Raw genomic sequence first — 26536 nt, forward strand, 5'->3', positions numbered from 1 at the left:
CAATAAGTCAGAGTCAATATTATGCATTTCTGACATGAATTTGTAGATAAGTCACTTCCTTTCCAAGGACCCGAATTCCTTATCTGCAAAGTTATCTGTATTATCTTAATACTGTCATTATTAAAATGAAATGAAACATGATTTAAATAATTTAGTTTAAAGCAAGGACTTCAGAAATGGTAGTTGCTACTGGTATTATCCAGGAATTTTTTCTTTATGTGAAATAGAGTTTAATCTAGATAGTAAATAAGAATTAAAAAAAAATACCAGTTTTTGTCACTGCTACAAAATGTCTGAGAAAGACAATTTAAATAAAGAAAGGTTTCTTTTGGCCCCCAGCTTCAGAGGTTTCTGTCCCTGGTCGGCTGGCTCTATTGCTCTGAGCCTGAGGTGAAGCAGGACATTATAATGAGAAGTGTGTGGTGATGCTGCAGGGCTACTGAACTCACGGTGGCCAGAAGGTAGAGAGAAGAAAAGATCCAAGTACAAGAGATTTTCTTTGAGGACTAGCAAGAGGAAGCCTTCAGAACATACCCCCATCCTAGTGACTATTTCTGCCAGCTAGCCGCCCCCCTCCACCGCCACCTGTTGGTTTCTGCCACTTCCCAAAGATGCCATCAGATTATTATTCTATCAGTGGAATAAACTGATGATGTCAGAGCCTTCATGATTCAGTCACTTCCAAAAAGATGACCAGCTGAATACCAGGGCTTTTTTTTTTAAATAAAAATTTCATAACTACAAACTCATTCTGTAATTGATCTATCAGATGAAAAGTCTATGAGCAACTTAAAGGATATAATTATAAGCAAAGAAAATTTCCATCCCAAACAGCTCTTGCTACATTATACAATACACCAACCAAAGAGGCCAACCAATTTTTAACGCCATGAGTTGCTAGGGGATCTATCAAACCCATCAGCCTGGTACTACAAAAAATAAGCAGGACTCTGGATATAGACTTACCACCAATTCCTATACCCGCTGAGAGAATTTGGGTTCACCTGTAACCATTTCTGTGAGTCAGAGTCCTCAATGTGCTAACAGGCCAATCACATTTTCCTGGCTTCACTTTCCAGGATGCTGCAAAGATTTAGGAACATGTTTTCCTCAGTTTCTTCATCTGTAGGGTACAAATCAAGATGCTTCTTCATGATTCCTAAGATTGCACCTTGCTATTACACCTGTATTCTGGGCTTTTTTTATTTTAATTTTTTCCCATTGTAGTTGCTTTAAAGCAATGCACATGTAGACATCAGCAGTCCTTTTGTAGAGGCTCCCCTGTATCTCACTTCAAGTTCTTACTTATCCACTGTAGCTTATCCTCTGCTTTTATCAAACTGCAACTGATCTAATTTATGAAGATGACAACAAAAGAAACACTAATTAAAAACCTTTTATCTCTTAGCAGCTTGCCTGCCTTTCTTCCTCCTCATGACCTAGGTCAGTATGGCCCCACACAAATAGCTGGGAAAATTACAGGCTCACTCACAAACCTTCTGAAGAGAGAGCTTGAAAAGAGTAGATACTCAAAGGCTGAGAAGCAGAAGCAATGACATGTGCTGTCTAAGGGCGAGGTTGGTAGCACTCGTAGCAATAAAAAGGCCTAAGAAATGCCTGACAAAATATAGTAATGACTACTATCCCAGCTTCCCACACAAAACAGTTTCGGGAGCCTCCTGTCACTAGTCTTCCAATGGATAGTAACTGAAAACAGGAAATACGTTATTTGACCGCTGGATTTCATGCAAAAACAGATACAATAAAAGCAATTCTCAATAATAGAACCATTTAATCAGAATTTATGAAGCCTACCATATATAGAGACTGTATCCGTTTCATAATCCCACAAAATTCTCTGCACCAACTTCAAAGCTTCATTAAGCTCACTTATTGATCACAGCTTTTAGAATTATTGTTATTGTGAGTGTACATGCACATGCACGATCTCACGTGTGCACACACAGGTGTGTGTTGGCGTGAGAGGCTAACGTTAGGAATTTAGTTTCACTCCTTCCACTTCAGGTTCTAGAGAGTAAACTCAGATCATCAGGAATGTCTTGCAAGCCCTTTTACCCATTAGCTGTCTTGACCTCCCCTTGTTCATAGTTTTGACGTGGCTGGGACTGGGAGGACCTAGTTTCAGATGGCGATTTTCAAGGTGGCTTGTGCTGCACATCCCTTCTCCTTCCCTTGGAACAGGCAGGTTGTCCAAGCAAATCTACTACAACAGTGACAAAAGGCATCTTTAATGTTTAGACTCTGAGTGGCGCAATGAATGAGTCAATGCCAAGCAGGTGAGTGTAAGTGTGGATAATTTGGGTCAATATTTCAATCCACAACCCAGCCATGAGACAAGACAGCCACTCAGAGGCTTTTTCATATCCCAGGGAATGCTCAAGTTTTAAAGAAAAGAAATTGGGTACCAGAAGAGTTAAATAATACCTTGAATACTACATCACATGTACCATGACCAATAGGATCCTCCTAAGGATTAGAAGGCTAAAAAGACTGAGTGACATGACCCATCATAAACAATGCTTGAGTGTTCAACTTAATTGACAAATCAAATAATGGAGATGATTTGCATATATTATGGATAAAACCTAATGTTTAATAATCATAGAAAACTGATTATCAAATTCTTTATCCATATAACTTTACTGATGCTTTGAACTTATTTTTAGTAAAATTCTGGGCAATTACTAAAGACAGTTGTGCCACCAGCAAGTTATGTTGTGTTTTGTTTCTCGGCAGGTGTACAGAGCTTCTGTGTGAATTTAATAGCCTATATTTAGACCCACTCTGTATTGACACACACTAATACAACCTGCACTTAAGGCCCAACAGAAATACACAATAAGTGTCCCTAACAAATAATTTATAAGTCTTTAGAGAAGAAGGCACTGCTATGGATGTTACCTAGCATTTGATCTGTCATTAAAACATAAAGTCACACAGCTGGCACCTAGGTTATGTATTCTTAATACTATACCTACAGTATTCTTCTTTTCTGTATGTCACTACTCCTTACAGTACTCACTGTTTAAAACACAATTAAGGCATCCAAAGCATATAAAATAGGAAGACCTTCACTGATTATTAGGATAGATTATCATAACATGTATTTACTGGGGCTAGATATCTTTCACTTAGACATCTCTCACAGCCTATTTTTCTCCATATAACCAATAACGTATAAGAAAGCATAACTAGACAAAGAGATATTGCTGATGCTAAATACATTAACAATAAAGAACAATGACAAGGAAAGGAAGATCAAAATTATAACTATTAGGTGACTTTAAATATTATAAAGAGTTATCCTGTGATTCAGTAATTTTGCTCTTAGGAATATGCTCAAAAGGAAAGCAATGACTCAGCCTATCTATCTATCTATCTATCTATCTATCTATCTATCTATATACTTTGTACATCATTATCACAGCAGCATTAGTTTAAAAAGTTAAAAGATAGACATGATTGAAGTGTTTACTGACAGATGAACTGATAAACAAAATGTGGCATGGGCATATGACACAGCAATGTTAGTGTTGAAGGAAACACAGATGCAGGCTACAGTGTGACAGTGCAGTACTAGTAGTTTGAAGGGAACTGGGACACAGGATTCAGTGTGGATAAAACTTCCAGACATGTTGTTGTGAGAAACAAGCCCCTCACAAAACAGCCAATGCAACGATTCCAATAATTTGAGGATTCTAAAGCAGCCTCATTCATACGGGAAGAAAGAATTGTGGTTGAGATATAGGGAACAAGGGGCAGTTGATTTTCAGTAGGTACAAAATCACATTTGCAACAATTAGAAAGTACTTGAGATAGATAATAGCTGCACAAAAACGTGACAAATAACAGTACACTTAAAATGTCCTAGAATGGTAAGATTTATTTGACCGTAGTAAAATCACATAACACTTAAATAATGCTGATATGTACAGTAGTAAGTACATGCATAAACTCCTATCTACTTGCCAATTGCTCCTTCAAAATACCTCATTATGATATATGATACAATATTCTAAATAACAGTCCTATATCACAAAAAGGTATTCAGTTGTGATGGTCCTAGCCATCTGGGAGAGAGAGAGAGAGAGAGAGAGAGAGAGAGAGAGAGAGAGAGAATGGGAGTAGAAGAGGGAGAACCAGAGTAAAAGGTAACTTTTAAAAATCATGTAAAACAGTTGAAATCAATATTGGTGTCATCTAAAGAAGGCAAATTCTGTGATAGAACTCTCATCCAATGACTGAGGGAACTGGATGCAGAGATCCACGGCCAGGCCCCAGGTGGAGCTCCGGGAGTCCAATCGGTGAGAGAGAGGAGGGATTGTATGAGCGAGAAAAAGCACCGGAACAAATAGCCAAACTAATGGAAACACATGAACTATGAATGAACTATGAACCAATAGCTGAGGAGCCCCTATGAAACTGGATCAGGCCCTCTGGATAAGTGAGACAGTTGATTAGCTTGAACTATTTGGGAGGCCCCTAGGCAGTGGGACTGGGACCTGTCCTTAGTGCATGAGCTGGCTGTTTGGAGCCTGGGGCCTATGCAGGGACACTTTGCTCAGCCTGGGTTAAGAGAGGAGGGGACTGGACCTGCCTCAACTGAATCTACCAGGCTGAACTGAATCCCCAGGGAAGTCCTTGCCCAGGAGAAGGTGGGAATGGGAGGTGGATTGGGGGGAAGGGGAGGGCGGGAGGAGGGAGGACAGGGGAATCTGTGGCTGATATGTAAAATTAAATTAATCATAAAATTTTAAAAAAAGAAAATTATCTCATAGGATCCTTGCACATCAGTGCCAGCCAGTATTTGCTGAAGGACGTAGCACACTACCTAGAATATAGGAAATAAAAATTCAATGCTAGTTCTATTTGATACTTTTTTTAATTGGGGAAAACAATTTAATGAAATTTCTTGCACTTAATTTTCTATAAAAACATTTACTCACAAGGTGCAATGCCGTGCTTCTTATGATTCTTGGCAAGTGTTATGGTGAAATCAAACTTGTTTAGGGAGACCTGAGCTGAAGCTTCGTCATATTATGGTCTGAGTATAGTAAAAAATATCCCTTTCTATGGGAAAAAAAATGTAGTTTTGCCCAAATATTAGCCAAGAAAAATTATCTGAAAGCAGTGTTTGGGGGAAGGTTGAAGCTCTCCATAAAAGAGCAATCAATTCCAGTCATCTCTTTGACATTATCTGAATGGACAGGAAGCAGAGGCTGGACAGCCCAAAGATCTAGGATAGAACCAAACACTACTGACCAAGAAAACATTATTCCTAACAATATTATGCTATATTTTTATATCAATGCCTAAACCAGTCATCATCAGAGAGGTTTCCTCCAGCAACTTATCTGAGCAGATACACAGACCCACAACCAAGCATTAGGCAGAACTCAGAGAACCCCATAAAAGAGATCGAAGAAGAATTGGAGGAGCCAGAGGGGCAAACATACCACAAGAAAACAGTCCACAAAATCAACTAACCAGGGCCCATAGGGACTCACACAGACTGAACTGATGATCACTGAGCCTGTATGGGTCTGAGCTAGGTCCTCTGCGTATATGCATATATGTTACAGTTGTATAGCTTGGTGTTCTTGTGGGACTCCTAACAGTGGGATCGGGAACCACCTCTAACTCTTTTACCTGCTCTTGGGACCCTTTTCCTCCTACTGGATTGCATCCTTCAGCCTTGATATGAGGGTCTGTGCCTAGTCTTACTGTAACTTTTTATCCCATGTGACGTTGATATCCCTGGGAAGCCTGCTCTTTTCTGAAGTGAAACTGGGGAAGAGTGGATCTGGGGGAGCGGGAGGGGAGAGCAGAGGGAGGGACTAGGAAGAGAGGAGGGAGGAAAAACTGTGGTTGGTATGTAATGTATGAGAGAAGAATAAATTAAAAAAAACCTAAAATCAACACAGTTTTATTAAAGACAAAAAAAAGCAATCAAAATGAAAACGCTATCTTCCAAGGTCAAGGACTAATATGTCTCCCATTGAAAGATTCTCCAAACTTCACATCACAACAGAGTCATTTTGATTAACATGGGACTTGATGCTTTACTGGGGGATTTGTGAGGCTAAAGTAGCTGCACCAAGTTTTAGGGGGTTTTTGTTTTGTTTTTCATTTATAACATTTGTTTTTTTCTCGTCTAACAACAAATGGTATAATGCCGTTTTGCAGCAGTGATGGGACACAAAGGAAAACACACTTCCTGGCTTAAAACATAAAGCAAATTTTTAATCTCACTCTCGCTGGAATTCAGTAGTCATGTTCGATTTGTTCATTGTAAAAAGAATTTGAGGAAATATCTAGGTCCATTTTAAAAGGTAAGGTAAAACATTAAAATATAGTAACAGTGTTTCTAAAAGAGGTTTTATCCACTTGAATGAGAACTATGCAAAAAAACGTAATCTATAATTGTTAGTGGAAAGAATTCTGAAAACAAAACAAAAAGCTAACAAGACCTAAATTTTAAAATTGGCTCTTGGAAACTTGATAGCTCTCTGTTTTCACCACAGAACATGTCTATGAGCTTGCACACTTATTCAGTTTTTACACCTGCAAAATGAGAACGACACTGACTCACAGGGTTGTGATAAAGACTAGACAATAAATACATTTGTTGAAATGAAAATAAATGTCTATTGGAATGTAGACCCTTGTTTTTTAATTATCTTATTTGTTAAGATCATATTATAATTATATTATTTTTCCCCTTCCCTCCTAATCCTCCCATATACCTCTCCTTGCTGTCCTTCAAAACCATGGCCTCTGTTTTATTAATTACTGTTACATACACACACACACACACACACACACACACACACACACACACACACACATATATATATATATATATATATATATATATATATATATATATATATATATATAAATTGCTCATTCTGTATAGAGGTATTTGTGTATATATGTTTTCAGAGCTGACCACAGGTCTCTGTTAAATGGTATCACAGGTTTATGATCACAGTGCTATGATGCATTAGCAATATCTCTGAAAGACTTTTATCTACACAAAGATGAAGACATGGCAGCAGGTAATCACACCTATGGAGCAAAACTAATTGTTGAGAGCCAGACCCATCCAAGGCTTTCTTAGAGGCCCAGAGGAACCTCGTTCTGTGTCCTAGCCCAAGACAAGACTCGGTAAGAACTTGTCTCAGACTGGGGAGAGAGCTTTGTAGAAGTTAAGGTTTTGGTTCCTGGTAACTTGGCTTTCTCCCATGAAGAGACTGGGTCCCAAGGCTGCCGTGTGCTTAGTCTCTGACATTCTTGAAATATTCTGTGTTCCTCTTATACAACATTGTTTGATTATCTTTCTGCTGACTTTGTTCCCATTTCTCCCCTAAAACTGAATAAGATGGTGTACTTCTTAAAAAACTTGCTTGGCATAGGCATAGCTTGTGCAAGAGCTCCTGACTGCAAACTTTTCTGTTTTCTTGCTGTCTCCTGGCCACTGCTCTGTCAGGAACCTGTGACTGAAGAACAACGTCCTGGGTCCAGGTCAACTCTTGACAGCTTCCATCAGCTCCTATAAAGTTACTGTACATAGTTTAGCAAGGTCTCCTACCTACACCAATAGCTTCTAAAAGAGCCAGTACAAAACAGAGATGTTCTTCTCCAGTATTGCCCTCTTGGGAACCTAAAATTAAAGATGAAGACACATAAAAAGTACAATAAAATTCTAAGCAACTGTCATCAGGCCTGGAAGGAAGCCATGAATGGAAGTGAAATTGTGTAAAACATGTGAAAGGCAGCGGGGGAGGCTCCCAAGCAAAGCACTGATTCAGGTTGAACCCCTCAGCCACAGGTTCCTCCTTTTCTCTACCCTTCTGGGACAAAAATAGAAAATGATCCCATAAAACTATCAAGTTGAAGGTAAAATGGTCCAGCTTTATCTAGATATTTGGAACTGTAAAAAAAAAATACTGACCTTCTCTAATATTTAATTGGATATCAGAGTTCATCTGACATGGACAGTGAATGTCTGAGAGGCAGAAGACCTGTAGGTGAGAATCCTCAACCATTATGACCATGTTCTATATTTCAATATACAAATGAGATACAAAAGTAGAGCTCTAAAAGAGAGCTTTTGTTTGTACTGATAATTCATATATTTCTATGGAAATTTACATAATGTCTCTGGTTTATTCTTTCAGGGGGTCTTTTTCTCCACAGATTTTTTTTAAACTATCTCCTCCAGTCAGTAGAAGGGAAATGCCTAATCTATCTTATTCACTTCCATTTTCAGCCTTTATCTCCAGCTGAGATATATTCAATTATTAATATATAAGTTACATATGAATGAATCCTGAATCCAAGTGATATTATGGGATTTACCGTCTCTATCCAAGTTGATAAATTGCCCACGGAATTCTATGCAGTGGGAATCCTCAGAAAGTCACAAACTCCAGAAGATGTTTTTGACAAGAGTTCAAAAGTTTTCCTATATTTTCCCCTCAGCCCTTCGCAGCAAGACACTTGAAGATGACAAAGTATTTTAGTGTAATATCACACGAAAGAAACTCACCTAAGAAGGTAATGTGATTTGGCCATGTTCAGTCAGTAAGACTGTGAGTGAACTAAGATGACAAATAAGATTGTTATCCTTATAGCTGGAAGCAAAGTTAAAGCTTTTCTAGCATTAGATACTGAAAGAATTATGGACACCAGAAACAAAACAGAACAAAACCGTACAGGACAAACCTGTAAGTTGTTAGAGCAACGCTTAACTTAATCTAACTGGGCAGGGTCTTTCATTTACTTCTTCTTCTTCTTCTTCTTCTTCTTCTTCTTCTTCTTCTTCTTCTTCTTCTTCTTCTTCTTCTTCTTCTTTTTCTTCTTCTTCTTCTTCTTCTTCTTCTTCTTCTTCTTCTTCTTCTTCTCCTCCTCCTCCTCCTCCTCCTCCTCCTCCTCCTCCTCCTCCTCCTCCTCCTCCTTCTCCCCCTTCTTTGTCTTCTTCTTTTGGTTTTCAAATGTGTTTAACAATGATACAAAATTTAAAGTGTCAAATATATTCACATTATCATAAATGGAATGCAAAACTTTTTCTTTCTTCCTTTCTTTCTTTCTTTCTTTTTTTTTTTTTTTTTGGTTTTTCGAGACAAAGTTTCTCTGTGTAGCTTTGTGCCTTTCCTGGATCTCGCTCTGTAGACCAGGCTGGCCTCGAACTCACAGAGATCCACCTGGCTCTGCCTGCTGAGTGCTGGGATTAAAGCAAAACTTTTTCATTACAAAAACACCTCAAACTATACCCATTAAATAGCTCCCCATACCCCATACCTTCCAGACCTTGGCAAGCATTTTTCTATTTCCACAAATTTAATTATTTCATATTTATGGAAGCATACAGTGTGCACATTTTTGTGAATAGTGAAGTCACTTAGCACAATGTTCTCAAAGTTCATTTATTGGGCAGGTTCATTTCAAGATCAGTTTCTAAGTATACAATATAAAGCATTAATGGTCTCAATTAAGTGAACATGATCTGATTTCAGAGAAACCCGTTCCCCCCTCCCCCCGCACACACACTTAGAGCTCAAATACTTAGGCTTAAAAGAGAACACCTATGAAGCAACTCCAAACCTTGAAGTAGTTCATTATAAAGTTAAACAAGCTGTCACTTAGATCATATGAGAGGGACAATGGGTTAGGGTGGCATTACGTATGGAAAAAAGCAGCAAAGATCACAATCACTACAGAGGGTGACAGTTGACATGTTTTGGGGTGCTGGTTCTCTCATCCAGTCAACAACTTTGTGGGCGTCTCTGAACTTTTAGCTTCTAGATTCCATAAAAGAATGTTGACCCACAAATAAAACACCTGCTGCTAAATGATTTTAAGGTAAATTTCAGAAGTTTATTTAAAATATGCAGAGCCTCAGTTTTGCAAGATGGAAAAACATTCTGTGGCTAGATGGAGTGATGCTTGCAGAAATGTGACTGAACAGAATGTTATGGAGCTACACATATAAGTGGGTTAAAAATGTAGAACTTTAGGTTACAGTTCTACTTTGCCATAATTATCAAAATAGAGAACTGTATTTATACACAAACTCGTATTCAAGTCTTGAAAAATGATTGCTGACTTAGAGGATATATTTTAGATGTGCAAGCTCACATTATTTTCCCTTTCATATTAATAGTACTGTGTATATATTTATATTTGCTTGTGTGATTATATCTTTGCACATGTATGTGCACAGGTGTTTGTGCATCTAAATGCCATAGGTTGATGTTGGATGTCTTCCTTGCTTTGACAACTCTTTTCCATATTTTTTGAAGCAGAGTTGTTGTGGAATATTATTTTAAGATGTGTTGCATTTGTTTATGCTGTGGAACACTTATTTTAATGAGGCAAAGATGTGTTGCATTCCTTTATGTTGCCTTTGTTTAACTCTGTGAAGCTGCATTACTGTGACTGTCTAAAACACCCGATTGGTCTAATAAAGAGCTGAACAGCCAATAGCAAGGCAAGAGAAATGACAGGAGGGGCTGTCAGGCAGAGAAAATAAATACAAGGAGAAAAAGAGGGAATCAAGAGAGATCAAGGAGCGAGAAAAGAGGGGAGCAGCTACCCAGCCACAGAGCCAGCCATGGAATAAGAGTGAAAGTAAGATTACAGGAGTAAGAAAGGCAAAAATCCCAGAGGGAAAAGGTAGATGGAATAATTTAAGTTAAGAAAAGCTGGCTAGAAATAAGCCAAGCTAAGGCCGGGCATTCATAAGAAAGAACAAGCCTCTGTGTGTATTTATTTGGGAGCTGGGTGATGCCCCCCCAAAGAATGAAGAGTAATAAAACAAACAACTACAGAGTCTCTCACTGAGCCTGGAGTTTACTGGTTTGACTAGGCTGACTAGCAGATGAGCTCTGAGTGTCTCCCAAACCCCTATAGCTAGAGTCACAAATATATGCAGCTGTGTCCTGCTTTTACATGAATAGTGGGAACCCTAACTTGGATATCCATGATTGTGATGAGCACAGTGCTAACTGAACTATGTCTCCAGCCCCCTTTATTAAAAATCATTATATAGATTTTTGAATAGCCATTTTACCTCCCCTGTGTAAAAGTGCTATACTAGAGCACACACAGAATTATTTTACTAGTTTCAACATTACATATTTTATATATTTCAATATATATGTATTTTGAATATCCAAGTGCATTAGTGTATGATTCCTTTTGAAGAAAACAATTACTGATGTTATCCTCTAACAGGAAGAAAAACAGAAGACACAGGTGTTAAAAGACTGTAAGTCATGTCCTCCCCTCAAAAAAAATAATGCTTATTGTAACATATATATGAGGAGATTCAGAGGTTATTCTGTGTGTGTGATTTTCAGTTCAATTTATTGACTTATAAATTTTTGATACTTTTAAATTGTTTAACATAACAGTTAATGCACACAAACACACACACACACACACACACACACACACACACACACACACAGATCAATGTCCTGAGGTACATACATGCACATTTATTGAATAGTTAAGAGAAAAATAAATCATTTATGTTTAAGTGACTGTCTGCATGAGTCACATGCCTCTATTTTTGAGCAATTCTCTGGAAAATGTTTGTTCTTACACCTTTAAGTGTCTCTCTCCCATCTTTTATTATATCAGCATATAATAAGCAAATACTGTTGCCAAATACTATGCCCTGTCACTCAATTGTTTAAACATTTCTTCATAATTTTTATTGGCATAAAGTTTGTGATAGGTAAGTTGACTTAGGGGAGAAACACTATTCATGTAATTTCAAATTCTCCTTCAAAAAGTCAGTTTTCTCCTTCAAGAACTTGGCTCAAGGCATTTGCATTAAGAGTATTTTCATCAGCATATTGAATTCAGAAGTAACCCAAGGCAACCTGTGAATAGGTAATAGAATGATGGTAGCTTGGAGTCTGCATACCTCTTATCGCAGGAGATCAGTCTCAAAAATTACTCCTGCTACTAACATGCCAAAATGTTGTTCTTAATCAAATAGCTTTGGAAATAACATTCAGGCTCTAGACTGAAATTTGTTTCTGCTGTATTTAATTTTCAGTTCACCTCTGACTGCTTAGAAATTGTTAAATGATTCTAGGTAGTTAAATACTAGTGAGACCTCATAAGAAATTAAAAGACCTAAGTTATAAATAGTAATGGGTAAATTCAATTTAATCAGTCTGTCAAGAATTTACATCACACATAACTCATTCATTGAGGCCTTATTAGGTGCCAAGCACTAGGCTAAATATATCATACTAATTACTCCAGGTCATTTACAGAAATAATCTTTTAAAAATAGATTCTTACCTCAATTTTGATAAAGAAATTGATGTTCAAAGAGGTTAAGTAACATGCCATAGACTACACAGAATGTGTGAGCCAAGGAACAGCCTCAAAGGATCTGGTTCAAATCTTATGGGAATTCAGAGTTGAAAGGTGAGCATCCAGGCTCTCTGTAGCTATTTCTGCTGCAGAAGATGACTTTTCTAGTTATGAGCCACATTAATAAAAGTTTCTTTTCTTAATTTTGATTTATGAAAATCTTCATTCTTTTAACCTTTATCATTTAGATGCTTTAATTTAGAAGTGCAGGATCCTGATGCTTTGTGTATCTAAAAAGAGATGGTTACATTCATATCTGATATAAACTTTTAACCTTAAGAGTTAGTCATCTGGTTTAAAACCCCCTTTCGTAGCCCTGAGACTACAGATGTACATTAACGTCTGCAGAGCACAGGACATGTCCAGTGTCTTTGCAGAAAGAGAGGAGAATACATCCAACGTTTCAGTCTTTTGATTGGCTATTCCAGCCAGCAAGAAACAAACAAACAAACAAAAAACAACTAGTTTCTATTGAGTCCAATATGAGGTGCATGTAGAAGCTACCAACCTAACATTCTCAGAGGGTTTTCTGAGATATAAAAATATAAATAAATAAAGCATGCAGGGGGCATGATCCTACTTCAGAGAATCTTGGCATATTAGAAAGACACCAAAGGAAGGTAAGAGAGATTACAAGCTTCTAGATAAAATTCCAGCTAGACTTCTAGTTAGAAATCTACACATAAATGCCCAGAGAAGAACAAACACACAAGGCTTGAGAGGCCCCAGGATCCATAACCTTGCTGGTAAGCACTTTTCCTTGTATGAATGTGGTATATGAAGATGGTGAGGAATTCTTGTTTTCAGACACATTGATATCAGCTCCAGTGCACAAGGGATGTGAAGATACTAGAATACAGTCGCATGAGGAACTGAAATAAAACTCTAGAAACTAGTTTTGACAACACTATCTCACAAGAAATGTTGAAAGGCACTCTTCAAATTCACATAAAAACCACCGCACAGAAACATTAACTGTGCAAGCATGTAGCTCAGTAGTAAATATCAAAAAACACAGATGAGTATAATAATCTAATGTTGGTAATGAGAGTTAAAGGGAAAAATGTAAGAATCATAGTTATTAAATACATTAGTGGTCAAATACATTAGTGGACACAAAATATAAGAAGATGTAATATGAGATTGTGTGGAGTGAGAAAAATTAAAAAAAATGGTTTTTATGTGGGATTGAAATTAGGTTACTACCATCTTTTTTTTTTTTAAATCTGAAACAGGGTTTCTTTATGTAGCCTTGACTGTCTTGGAACTCACTCTGTAGACCAGGCTGGCTTTCAACTCAAAGAGATCCACCTGCCTATGCCTCCCAAGTGCTGAGATTAAAGGCGTTCACCACCACCACTGGCAAGTTACTATCATCTTAAAACAGAGTGCTAAAACTGTGAACTGCTTCATATAATTCTTCTGATATCAACAAGTAAAGTACCTAGAAAAGGTCCACATGAAGGGAAAAAAGAACAGGTCTAGGATAAAAGTTATAAATAAATAATTGTGGTGGTTTGAAGTAAAATATCCCTCAAAGTAAGTGGCATTATTAGGAGGTGTGACCTTGTTGGAGTAGGTGTGGTCTTGTTGGAGGAAGTATGTCACTGTGGAGGTGGCCTTTGAGGTCTTATATATGCTCAAGCCATGCTCAGTAATACAGACCACTTCCTGTTGCCTGCACTCCAAGATGTAGGACACTCAGCTACTTCTCCAGCACCATGTCTGCCTGCACGCCACCATGTCACACCATGGATTAAACCTCTGAAAATCTAAGCCACCCGAGTTAAATGTTTTTCCTTTATAAGAGTTGCTGTGGTCATGGTGTCTCTCCACAGCAATAGAAACCCTAACTAAGATAATAATATATGATACATAATAACAGTACAAATTAAATATCTCCAATCTAAAATACTTGAAACTAAGACCCTAACAACTGTGTGGTTTTGAGTATTTTTGGAAATATTTGCATATATTTTACTGGCTGACTATCAATAATCTGAAATCTAAAATATTACAGCTTTTTGAACATCAGGTTGGCATCCAAAAAGTTTCAAATATTTTTATAGTATTTCTAATTGTAGATTCTCAGACTAAGAATGCTCATTTTAAAAGTGATTTCATATTTCACATCAAAAAGCAAATACATCAAATAGCTAGAAAATGAATTTTCAAACAATGAATTTGAACTATACTGTAATGCCTGAAACTATACTGTAATGCCTTTTAAGGAAGAAAACTTAAGTCACTTAATTATATACCTCAAGAAACTAAAACAAAACAAGACCAAAATTAGTATTAGGAAGGAATAGTAAATAATGAAGCAAAAATAAATAAAAGAGAGAATAGAAACAAGGCAACAAAACTGTTTTTTAAGAATAAAATTGCCAAACATTTCTCTCAGCCAAGAATAAATACAAAGACTCAATTAGAAATGAAAGAAAGGACATTACAACTGAAGCCACAAAAATAAAAAGGATGATAAGAGACCACTATGAAAATGCATACACCAACAAACACAAAAAGGATAAACAAAAATTGTAACATGTTATCTGCGAAGATGTTGAGATGGAGAAATATAATATCTGACTGTCCCTGTAATACAATGAAATTACAGCATCTTCAACAAATCGTATTTGGAAGGCCAGATATCCACATGCAGAAAAACAAAATTAGAGTTTTGTTTTACTCTGAACACAAAGATGAACTCAAAATGGGTTAAAGATTTAACATAAGAGCTAACACTATAAAAAGTAAAAGAAAACACAAGAGCTAACACTATAAAGACTAAAAAGGAAACTTTCATGTTCCTGGGCTTGGTGATAAACCTTTGGATGCAACACCAAAAAAAATATAGCATTAAAATAAAAAATATTCAAATTGGCCTGTGGCATATCTAGCTTCGGGTTCCAGATGAAAATCTACTATTATTCTAACTGAACACAGCAGTAAAACAACTCACAATGGCATATGTCCTTATCAGAGAAGCTTCTTCCTGAAGGAGATGGTATTTGACACAGAGACCCACATCGGTACAGTGTTTAGAGAGAGACTCAGGAGTGCCCAGCCCTGAATGGGGAGTGTTTATCACACCTCTCCCCTCAAGGCTCTGGGATCTATGTAGAAGAGAGAGAAAAGGGTTGTAGATCCAGAGGTGGTGGGAGATTTTAAGGAAACAGCATTTTCCATACACAACAGGATAGATGCACATCTGGACCTACAGAGGCTGTAATAGCGTGGACAAGACCTACCTGAGCTCAAGGCAGAGAAAAATACCAGCATGAAGGAAGCGAAGTGAGCGCCAAGTCTCACCACTCCACCAGAAAGCTACTCACAAATGATAACTGCTGGGAGAGGGGAAATCAGTTTCCTTCAATTACGTGACACTGGGTATATCATCCACACACCAGGGCTGGATCTTTGCTCAGAAGTCCCAAAATTTGTGAGCAACACAAATCAGACTTCCTATTTTTAGTGTTTTTTTTTTCTTTTCTTTTGTGTTTTCTATTTGTTGTGAGAGAAAAAGAACATGAAGCTAGGGAGGGAGGGTGAGATAGGGGAGGATCTGGGAGAAGTTTGGGGATGAGAAAGAATATGATGACTATGTACATTAAATTATCAAATAATGAGTGAAATACTCAAATCGCACTATACATAAACTTCAGTGTGACAAAGGAAATGACCAGAAGAATAATAGGCAGCTTATGAAATAGGAAAACACTTATAAATATTGTATCTGATGAGTTGTTAATATCCAGAATATGTGATGAAGTCCTACAAATGGATAACAAAGATAAAGAAGCAGCCAATTAAAAATCAGGCTAGGAGCTAGAATATACATTTTTCTAAGAAAAACAAAATGGCTAAGAGGAAAAAAACCACCATATGATCCAGAAGACCCACCTTTGGATATTTTCTACCAAGTAACTGAAATCAAAATCTTGAAACATATGTGTGTTTACTGGAGTATTGTTTACAACCTAAAAGCCCGTCAGTGGATAAAGGCGTAAGAAAAAAGTGGAAGAACGATATAAGTGTTCTATTTATTTAACTCTCAATAATAAGAAAATCCTGATGTGGTTTTCAGTAAGTGAACCTTGAGGACACTGCACTCAGTAAAATTGACCACTTACACAAAGACAGAAATGACATGACCCCACTTATTGGATGTATGCATAACCAAACCCCTAAAAGCAGATAATCTAAAGGTGTTTGCCAAGGTGATAGAGAAGGACAAGTGGGAAAATGCTGAAGTATGTGTTACGTAGTGCAGCAGCATTTAAAAAAAAATAGTGACTTACACATCTAGAAACACGTTTCAAGTAGTGGAGTCTCATGGGCCACACCAAACGCTACCGGAAGATCAGATGAGATTATGGGGACTGGGCAATCAGAATGGGGAAACATAAGTTTTGAACAATCATAATAGGAACAATTTTATTGTGGTGATGGGAGACAGTGAGATGAATGTGGGCTAGAGGAATTGTCACAACCTAAGTATGAAGAGGCTATATCTATGAGTACAATTCGGTAGATAGAGGCAGGTGTGGTGTTAAGTGGACTTTCTAAAAGGTGCGTTACTAATGTAATGCTTTGTGCTAATGAGAGTGATTGTGAACTACAACCTGCCTGCTCACAGTTACTCCACACTGTATAAAAGAGCAGTTTTTAGGGTGTGCTTTGTCCTGAGGGGCTCCATTTTAAAAGGAGCATTTGACTCCACTTTGAGTGAAAATGCAGAGAAAGGATGACTGTGTTATAGACACCACTACCTATCCAGTACCACCCATGAGACACAGACTGGTAAGTAACTTACCGCCAAAAATTAAAATGCGCCACTCAGAAGCTTGTTAAAGCAGACTGGGAACCTGTGAGCAGATGGACATACTAAAACTATAACGGAAGCATCAGTCTGAGAACTCATTAAATGTACTAGACTAACAAAAGGTACCGAACCTTCGTGTTGACCCCATAAAGAGGAGAAAAAAACTGACACTACCATTGCAATTCCCCCACTGACCCATAAGCTGATTACCCAGGGTGGACACCAAAGGAATTGTAGGCAGAAATTGTTCAACTGTCTCCTGGTAGTGACTCGATTCAGTCCCCATCAGTCCTATGCTGTGCCTTGTAGCATGAATTGTTAGAAGGTCTTATTCATAAAAACAAACCCTCAGCCAGATGATATTGGGTGAATGCTGAAAGATCAGAGAGACAGAATACACCACAGCTAACCTCACCTGGCCAACTTCTCGGCCGATCCTGTTTCCTCAGACTGAATGCCTCTGAATCCTCATCCGAATGGATCTTAGCTGAAATCCTGAAATCAGCTAAAAGCCTGAAAGCTTAACCAGGCTCTAGTTCCTGATCCTCATGCCTTATATACCTTTCTGCTTCTTGCCATCACTTCCTGGGATTAAAGGCGTGTGCCACCATGCCTGGCTGTTTCTAGTGTGGCTTTGAACTCATAGAGATCCAGATAGATCTCTACCTCCAGAATGCTAGGATTAAAGGTGTGTGTGCCACCATTTTCTGGCCTCTATGTCTATCTAGTGTCTGTTCTGTCCTCTGACCCCAGATAAGTTTATTAGGATGCACAATATATTGGGGAACACAATATATCACCACAGTACATCATCTTCAATGGTCCTGAACTTCTGTAGCTTGAATCATCCCTGAGAACAGAACTGGGCCTGCCACGCTACATCTTCCCTGTACCTCCGAACAGTTCTTTAACTGGATTTTTTTTAATGTCTGAAGCCTTCCCATCTAACAGGATCTTGACATCACCTTGATTAAATTTTTACTGGGAAAGGCCCAGGCTAGGTCATGGAAGGACTGTGTTTAAAGCTAACTTTGTACTGAGGCAGTTCTGGCCACCTTCTCGCTCCATATGACAACACAACTCAACATGGCTTGAATCATGCATTGAGGTAAGTTCCCGTTAACCCACCAAGGATATATCATGCACATCTTTTCCTTCACCGGCAAGCATGGAGGACACCAGGAAAGTTGAGTAGACAACTCGTCATCATAGCTCACTCCCCTCCTCAAAATAAAAAGTCTTCCATTGAAATGAGAAACTGAACTATCATTATATTGACCAAAGATGTTAAACATAATTGCTTCCTAAAACTTATTTCCCGGGAAGAATTACCCTGTGCAAAACACAATAAGAGCTAGCATTTTATATAGAGCAGTGTAAGGTTTGTCCACTCCCGGAATCTGTAATGAGTACAAGAACATAGCAAGAGTGTATCTAACAAAATTCATGGGTCATCTGTTTCAAAACCTAGCCCTTGGAGGTGACTAATCCTGGAAGCTTCTTGAGAAGGTTTAATCACCCTCCCCTGTCCCTCTGCCTGGCCTATCTTCCTCTCTTAATAGAGCATAATAAAAGCATATGGTGCCATAGAAAGCTTTTGGCAGTAGAATTCTATCTGAAATGTGTTAGGTTTTATTTTCCTTTTTCACTATTTCTCCTTCCTAGGGAGCATGTGGTTTAGATGCTTTTCTGGTCATTAACCTACTGAGGCTAATCATAACCCTACATAGACCAGAAAAGATAAGATGATATAGCATTTTAATACATTAAATCCTGCATAATTATATCAAGGACTTTGTGGTATTTCTAACATGGTAGAAAGCTCTTGGCTTTCCAAAAACGAATGTTTATTGGTAAGAAGCATTCTCTTTAGCAGTAGCAGGGAAATTTGTTTCAAGAAACAGTTTCCTCTCTTAAGTACCAATAATTAGATTGTGTGTGTGTGTGTGTGTGTGTGTGTGTGTGTGTGTGTAATTTCTGTGAAGGGCAAGACTACATTATTACTCTACATTTCAATACAGCGGTGCATTTAGGGATTATTTCAGCTCTATCAGATTATTTGGTTCTATTTACACTCACTCAGACTACTTGGTGAGAAAAATTTAGATCACATTTTTATTTTTACTCTGGACCTATATGTAAGAGTGATTGCACAGCACCATCCAGAGGTGTCCCTACAGGAAAAATCATGTATTTTTCTTTAAAAAGAAAGTGATACACACTCATACACATATACACACATGCAAGTATGCCTACGTATATATGTGCACACAGAAAGAAACTGAGCTAACAAAAAGACTAAAGAAGAGGAAAGAGTTCTATTCAACATGTTGTCCTCTGCCATCCCCCTTAAACTCATACTTGAATCATGGGACCAAATGCTAATAACTACAGATTAATAAATATGAGTTAGTCCAAAATATGGACAGGTTTGGGCAATGCCGGCCCCTGTGGCATCAGCAGTGATGCGGAATCAGCAGTGGTAGATGCCAGCATCAGCAGCTTCCACATAAGGATCTCAGCTCTCAGAACGTTTGATCCTTGTTAGACATTAACATTCTCAAATTTCAGCCTCTCAAGACACAAAAAATGACCACTCCCTAAATACTCCTCAAGAGAAGAAAGCAGAAAGCCTCGACTGTATGGTAGCCAGACTTTTGTGATTCCCGTGCAGCATGTTTAGAATCAATCCTAGGATGGTTACAACTAGTCAGAAATCCACTTAGGATGAATGGAAGTGGATTATCATGTCTCTGACTTTACTTTGCAGCTAACAGTACTTGAAGAGCACCCTCTTTTGTGTCAGTATGTATTCATATGTCTGTGTTTCTTTGCAAATAAGGGTTGTGAAATTATGCAATTTTCATATTCATATAGTGCATGACCTTCAACATTTATTTATTGTAATATTGGTTTTAGCATTTGAGAAGTGTGTGTATATGTGTGTGTGCACGCATGCGTGTGCACGTGCATGTGGATTATAAATGTTATCTATTTTAGAACATTTTAATTGTTAAGCAACTGATATTCAAACAAGGGAATTATATACACATTCATACATGTTTCTATCCCATGGAAACTGTGCTTTAAGTAAATGAGGTATGCCTTGCAAATATAAACAAAATTGACTATTTTATTTCTATCATACATCAATTTACTGTTCACCCATGCTTTTTATAGTTTCCTGACGATGACCATTTAGGAAATTTTATGTTTATAAAGTAAATTTTACTCAAGAGAAATATTGAAAATCCTACATCGTAGATAAAGTAAATAAACCTTCACCTCGTAAATATCACACAAGTCCTTATTTCTGTGAACAATAAGGAATGAGAACAAATTGATGCAGAACCAGTGTAGGGGTGTTCCTTTCCTTAAGCTGGCACTAGCATCCACCTGCATCACCAGATGGGCTGATCGTAAGTGCTGTTGATAGCCAATATCAATGAGCAGCAGGGCTTAAAGAAATGAGGGGGAAGGTTTTACATTTATCACAGTGGCCTAATCTGAACACTTAAATAGCAATTAAATAACATTTATTGCTCAAGGTTCATGATGAACTATAATGCCAGTTATCAGAAGTGTTCCCAGACTGAGCAATTAGCCTTGAATCAAATATGGAGCTCTGGCTTTAAGCTTGATTGAAAACTTGAACGCTCATGGATAGTTCAACAAAAAGCCTACTAGAAAGATGTATACTTAGGTTTGACTCTGCCACTCACATAATAAAGCTCCCTTTTAGCGGTGTACTAAAGTGTTTCTTAGACTGTAAATGTGTATGTGAATATGCTGGCTATCTTATTAAATTGTAGATTATGATTAAATAAGTTGGAAGAGTGGACTATAGACACTGTATTTCTACCATGAGTCTATGTATGACGATGCCGGTGTCCTGCCTGGACAGCCTTGAGTGACAAGGTCCTAGAAGATCATTAATAGAACACATTAAAATCACATGTGTATATGAGAAAACACTGTAAACAGTAAAGTATAATACACAAAACTTTGTGTTGGTTAACAATATTTGAGAATTCAATTCAAATCATCATGAAAAAGTTGTAGTAGAACAGATTAGTGCAGCTTTTATGTGCCAGTTTCAAAACTAACTTTTGAAATGCTCAATCCTCCAAATTCTCTTCGGTTTTTCTTAGAAAAATCAAGTCAAATGGGGAATTGGCAGGATAACACAGAGATATCCATTCTGAACAGTCGTGTTGTGTTTTGATTGATGAAAGATTTACTTCATATGACCATTCTGACCAAAAATACACGTGTTTTTAGAGATGTGTTCAAGTAGATTCTATGCGTGATTGACCCTATAGGTAGTTTCATTCAATTAAAATAGAAATAGAAAATTGCAAAGAGGAGAAAGGGGGCTGGAGAAAGGACTCTGAGGTGAAGAGTATGTACTGCTCTTATAGAGGGCCCAAGTTCAGTTCCCAGCATCTACGTTAGGAGACTCACAACTGCCTGTAACTCTAGTTCTGGGGGAATTCATCACTCTGGCTTTCAAGGGCATCTGTATTCACATGCACATACCGCTCCCCAGAAAAACACATGGGTGATTAAAAATAAAATAAAAGTCTGAAAAAAGTAAAGAAGAGGTAAGTTAACTCTAAGAGTGTTGGCAACATGAAAGGATTACCATGAGGCAAAAAGTTAAAACTGAACAAAGCCTTAAAGAGGTAGAGTACTTGCTATCACATGTGAGGCACCAGGTTCAGAACACACACACACACACACACACACACACACACAAAGCAAACAACAACATGAATACAAGCTAAAGTTCTTGGACAAGAAATCAATTATACAAGTGCTTAGTTTCCATAAAACTGTTCTTTTGTGCTGGTGTTCCAGTTTTCTAAGGGAAATAAAATTTACCCACATAATCACTGATTTATAAAGCATTCTTCTCTTTATCTAAACATAATCAACTACTCCCTGTTCAAGAGTACACACATTCTTTCTGACACTCCAGTCCTACATTTTGATCATTTCTTCCTTATTGGGCGATCAGTTTGACTATGGGTAAATGATTTTCATTATATATTGGACTTGTATAGCAGATCCCTCCCATAAGCCAAATCCTTCTCAGTATCTTATGCTTTGAACCAAAAAGGCACTTTATCACAGACCCTGATTATCAACACACTACACACTGCCATGACAAATCTCTTTTTAATGGTTGTAGAGGCACTGTGATTAGAATTAGAACTCTGCATCAAAGATGCCAAATAATTATCAGATTCACCTTATCCTGAATTTTATACTCTGTCTTCCTGCTTCCTTGATTTTTATCGTCTCTGACCTGCTTGTGGTGAGAGCCAGCATCATTCACATTCCAAATGCCAAAGTTTGGTTTCATCAGAGAGAAAAGAAATGAAAAGACTGAAATTTGAACAATTGCGTGTTCTGCCAATAATAAATTAAAAATAATTCACTAATACCAGTTACAAACAATCATTTATCACAGTCCACACCAAGTCATGAAAATTTTAAATACAGAACAGCACTGAGAGACTCGGTTCTGAAAGCATTCACGACACACCTGTTTGAGAAACATTCAAGGACACTAGAATTGCACACATGGTGGGGACTAGAGCATACACACACACACACACACAGAGAGAGAGAGAGAGAGAGAGAGAGAGAGAGAGAGAGAGAGAGAGAGAGAGAGAGAGAGAAACTGTTCTTTGCTATGATCTTAGGTAAGTGAGACAGCTGCCCCAAGTAGGTGGCCTCATAATTAGTTGGCTCTTCACCCTCTATAGGCTTCACCTAAGAAAACCTGAGGCTGTAGGACGACTGAGCAGCAGTTCCTCTCCACAGAAACACTTGCGTTGTGCACCAGACGTGGTTTTAAATGGTGGAGATAATTGCTTAATTCAAGCTGGAGCAACTGGCCAAGTAAACATGTAGCAGCCAGGAAGCTATTAGCATGATTTTAAGGCAATTATTCCATTAGTGTGTAATAGTCTCCAATTAGTCTGCTCTATCAAAATTTGAATGTCTTCTTTTTCTCCAGAAATTCTGTGTTATATGATGCAGAAAGGTACCAGACTCATTTTAGTCCCAGTTTTATAGTTAAGAATTTTGCAAAACCTATTTTTGTACAACTATATGGGTATTGGGGAAATATATATTTGGTGACATGGGATGTGTGTGTGTGTGTGTGTGTGTGTGTGTGTTTCACAGAAGTGTTGGTGTGAAAGTGCAAGGCTTTGTGGGCCATTTACTTTAAATCTTACACTAAAAGGGCTTAGGAATACAACAGAAAGACAGTTATCTTCCAAATTTCATCATCTTTATGTCTCTACCAGAGACAACAGAAAATTGAAGTCTCTGACTTCAAAGTTCCACTTAGTCCCACGAAATAGAAAAGGAAAATCACCCTGTTTCTGCAGATGCCTTACTTCTCACCTCAGTGAGAACTTGTTGCTTCTCAGTTATGCTCACATACATTGCAAAGTCCTTACCCCTGCATCGCTAAGAAATAGTCCATAACATTTCTTTTAGGGATTAGATCACTAAACAGGTTTTAGGTCATTTGCCTGCACTGAGTTTCTGGGTCTTGTTTTGTTTGGTTCTGAGGGGGAGGTTGCTTGTTTTTAGTCTATGAAGTGGGGATGGTAATCCCAGCACTGCCTACTTTGCAGAGTTTTTGGAAGAATGTGAGGTAGCAGACATGCATTGGCTTTGAAAATTGAAGTGTTACAGACATTTATGGTGAGACTCAAATGTAGCATCACACCATCCCTCAGAGCTGGTGCTATCCCAGGCATTTAACCTCCTTCCATCCCTAGAGACTCTCTTCCCAGAGACCTAGCATCTCGGTCCTTGCCCTTATTACCAGCTCAATGCCTGAAGCAGGTGGAACCACGTGAAACAACTGTCTAAGAAAACAAATAAAAAGCAAGAGAAGATGAGGATGCCGGTGGAAGTGAAAGTAGAATTTCACTGACAGAGTAGTGTGCTTTCTACTCCTTCAAAAGAGCAATCCCCTGTTTCAACCAGGAGAATGGAACTGATGCAGAGGGAAGCTGGGTTGTGCTTTCCCAAAGAGACACCTAGGCCCCTGGGAAGTCCTTTGGTGAGGAAGGACAAAGGGAGAGACAACCTTTTTCTGAGGACAGTGCTCTGCTCAGCCTGTGTCTGTCATTGCCACCAAACATCCACTCCAATTAAGTTACGTTGCTGGTGAGTCCCAGCGCTTGTTGGTTGGGCGCTTGGTATTTTTCCAGAAACCCATTTTATTTCTTGCTCCTCTCCTTATTTCTTAGGTTTCACTTCCACTCCGTTCCTCCCAACTCATCGTGCTTCCGTTGGGGGTTGTGGGGTGGGGGGAGGGCAGATCGGAGGAAACAGACCGACCAGAAGGTTGAACTTAATAACTCAGCTCTCCTCTGGGCAGGGGGTTGATTATCCATGAGTAATTTGCCCTCCAGCCTAGTCTTAGAAGAATCGGATGTGCATACCCTCAACTCATGTGCATAACCGAATTGCTAAAAAAATAGAGGCATTTCCCCAGCTGCCGCGCTTGTAAACTGTCCAGAAACAATCTTCCCTCTTAGAGACCTAAGTTAGGGACTACTGTGTGCTCTGACCCAGAAAGCTGGCCAGTGCTCTGGTCCAAACCGTGCATACCATGCTAATGCCTCTTGACGCCCCACACAACTACACCTGGCTGGTCCTAAGCTTCCTTTCTAGGCCACCAGCTCAGTCACCTTTCCGGGGGCAATCTGCTCATTATTGCCATCTCTACCTCTACGCTGCTGCTGCTCACGTGGATTTCACTGCCTGGCTTCTGTCTGGAGCAGCAAATGTGTGGTCTGCAAGGGTTTGCTCTCCTCACCTAGGAGCTCTACCTTAAGCAGCCCTGTGACCAGACTCCCTCCTCGCCCAAGCCAATTAGGAAATGCTTGCTTTCTGCTTCTTGCCCCCTTCAGCTCTGTGTCAAGGACAGCGATTATGCTGCCGCCGCCGCCGCCGCCACTGGTCCCTAAACTTTCATCACTCTTTAGAGAGCGCTTTGTCTCTTTAAAGGAGACTGGGTACGAATACTAATGATTCGGCTAGATTCTAACAGTGAAACTACCAAATCCTCCTAAGTCCACGCTGAGGAGGGACTCAGTGATGTTCAGGAGCCGAACTCCTAAGACAGCCAGCTTCTTCCCTTAGCGCACCATGGAACCACAGACTCAGAATCCTCATCTGCCTGGCTCCCAAACCCCTTGAATCTTCCGGGAAAACCATAGAAGGGAGCCCAGGGCGCGATCCTGGAACCACCTTCTCCCCTGACCCAGCCCTGCGAATACAGCCTTCTTCTGAAGCTCAGGAGAAGCAGTCACCTTGACTCCCGGTGCCAGGGTCCTTCAAGGTTTGGAGAACCCGGGTACCCCCCGCCCCCGACGAGCTTCCCTCCTGTGGGCACGAAGCAAGTTAGCACTGAGTGTAAGGTGAAGCAGGGCGGGGCAGGTGCAGCGGGTACCTACCTGGGATGGCTAAATTGGTGAGGGGGATGCTGTGGATGCTCTCAGGCAGAGTTGCCATCCAGTCGGCGAATTTCAGCTCGTTTTTCCCCTGAGAGGAGGCCATGGTGTCGATCTGCTTGCCGCCGCGCTGGTCCCCACACTCCTAGGCACAGACTGGCAGCTGCTGCCGCTAAGCCAATGTTTGCTTCGGCCCCGCTAGAGTTTACACTCTGCTCTGCGCCACACCCACAGGATGGCGCAGACACATGCTCATTTTAATAATTATTCAAAAACACCCCATGCTCTCTCCTTGCCTTCGCCAGACTCCACTGCCTGGGCTTTTGTTCCTGACGTCCGTGCTCAGCTCTCTGCTCTCTCCCCCTCCCTGCAAACTCCCTCCTCCCATCTCACCCCTCCTAGGTGGCTCTGCCTTTCCTTGCCATCCTGCAGCTCCCCATGGCTTCTTATTATTAGTCTTTTATCTTTTTAAAAACTTGGTTTTCCACGCTGCTTTGTCCCTGGTCTTTCTCTGTCCTTTGGTATGACTTTCTGGTCTTGTTTGCATGAAAGGCAGTCTTGCAGTTGAATCTAAAAATACTGGTAGACTTTGGGATGTTCTTGCCTCCTGAAGAGCAGACTCATCTTTGGCTCTCAGGACTTTCCATTCTTCCCAAAGAGTGTTCTTTTTCCTAAGCCACAACAGGTCACGCCTTCCCTCAGCCCTATTTGTACAAAATGGTGGTCTTTATTTAACATTTTGCCTAATTTTTTTGAGAAGCTGATACATGTGGTAAGCAGGCAGGGCAGTATATTC

The 26536-nt window shown here is 39.1% G+C and overlaps 1 protein-coding gene across 1 annotated transcript in view; it reads right to left on the reverse strand.

Moving 5' to 3' along the window:
* The window catches only part of Plcxd3 (phosphatidylinositol specific phospholipase C X domain containing 3), a 171631-nt gene extending 145579 nt beyond the window's left edge, over window positions 1-26052 (reverse strand). The window contains exon 1 of the mRNA XM_059276422.1: window positions 25744-26052. Coding sequence (XP_059132405.1) covers window positions 25744-25846 — 103 coding nt within the window. The 5' untranslated portion in view covers window positions 25847-26052. The remainder of the gene's footprint in view (window positions 1-25743) is intronic.
* Between the last annotated feature and the right edge of the window lie 484 nt (window positions 26053-26536).

This window comes from Peromyscus eremicus, chromosome 11, assembly GCF_949786415.1.
Source record: "Peromyscus eremicus chromosome 11, PerEre_H2_v1, whole genome shotgun sequence".
Classification (NCBI taxonomy): Eukaryota; Metazoa; Chordata; class Mammalia; order Rodentia; family Cricetidae; genus Peromyscus; species Peromyscus eremicus.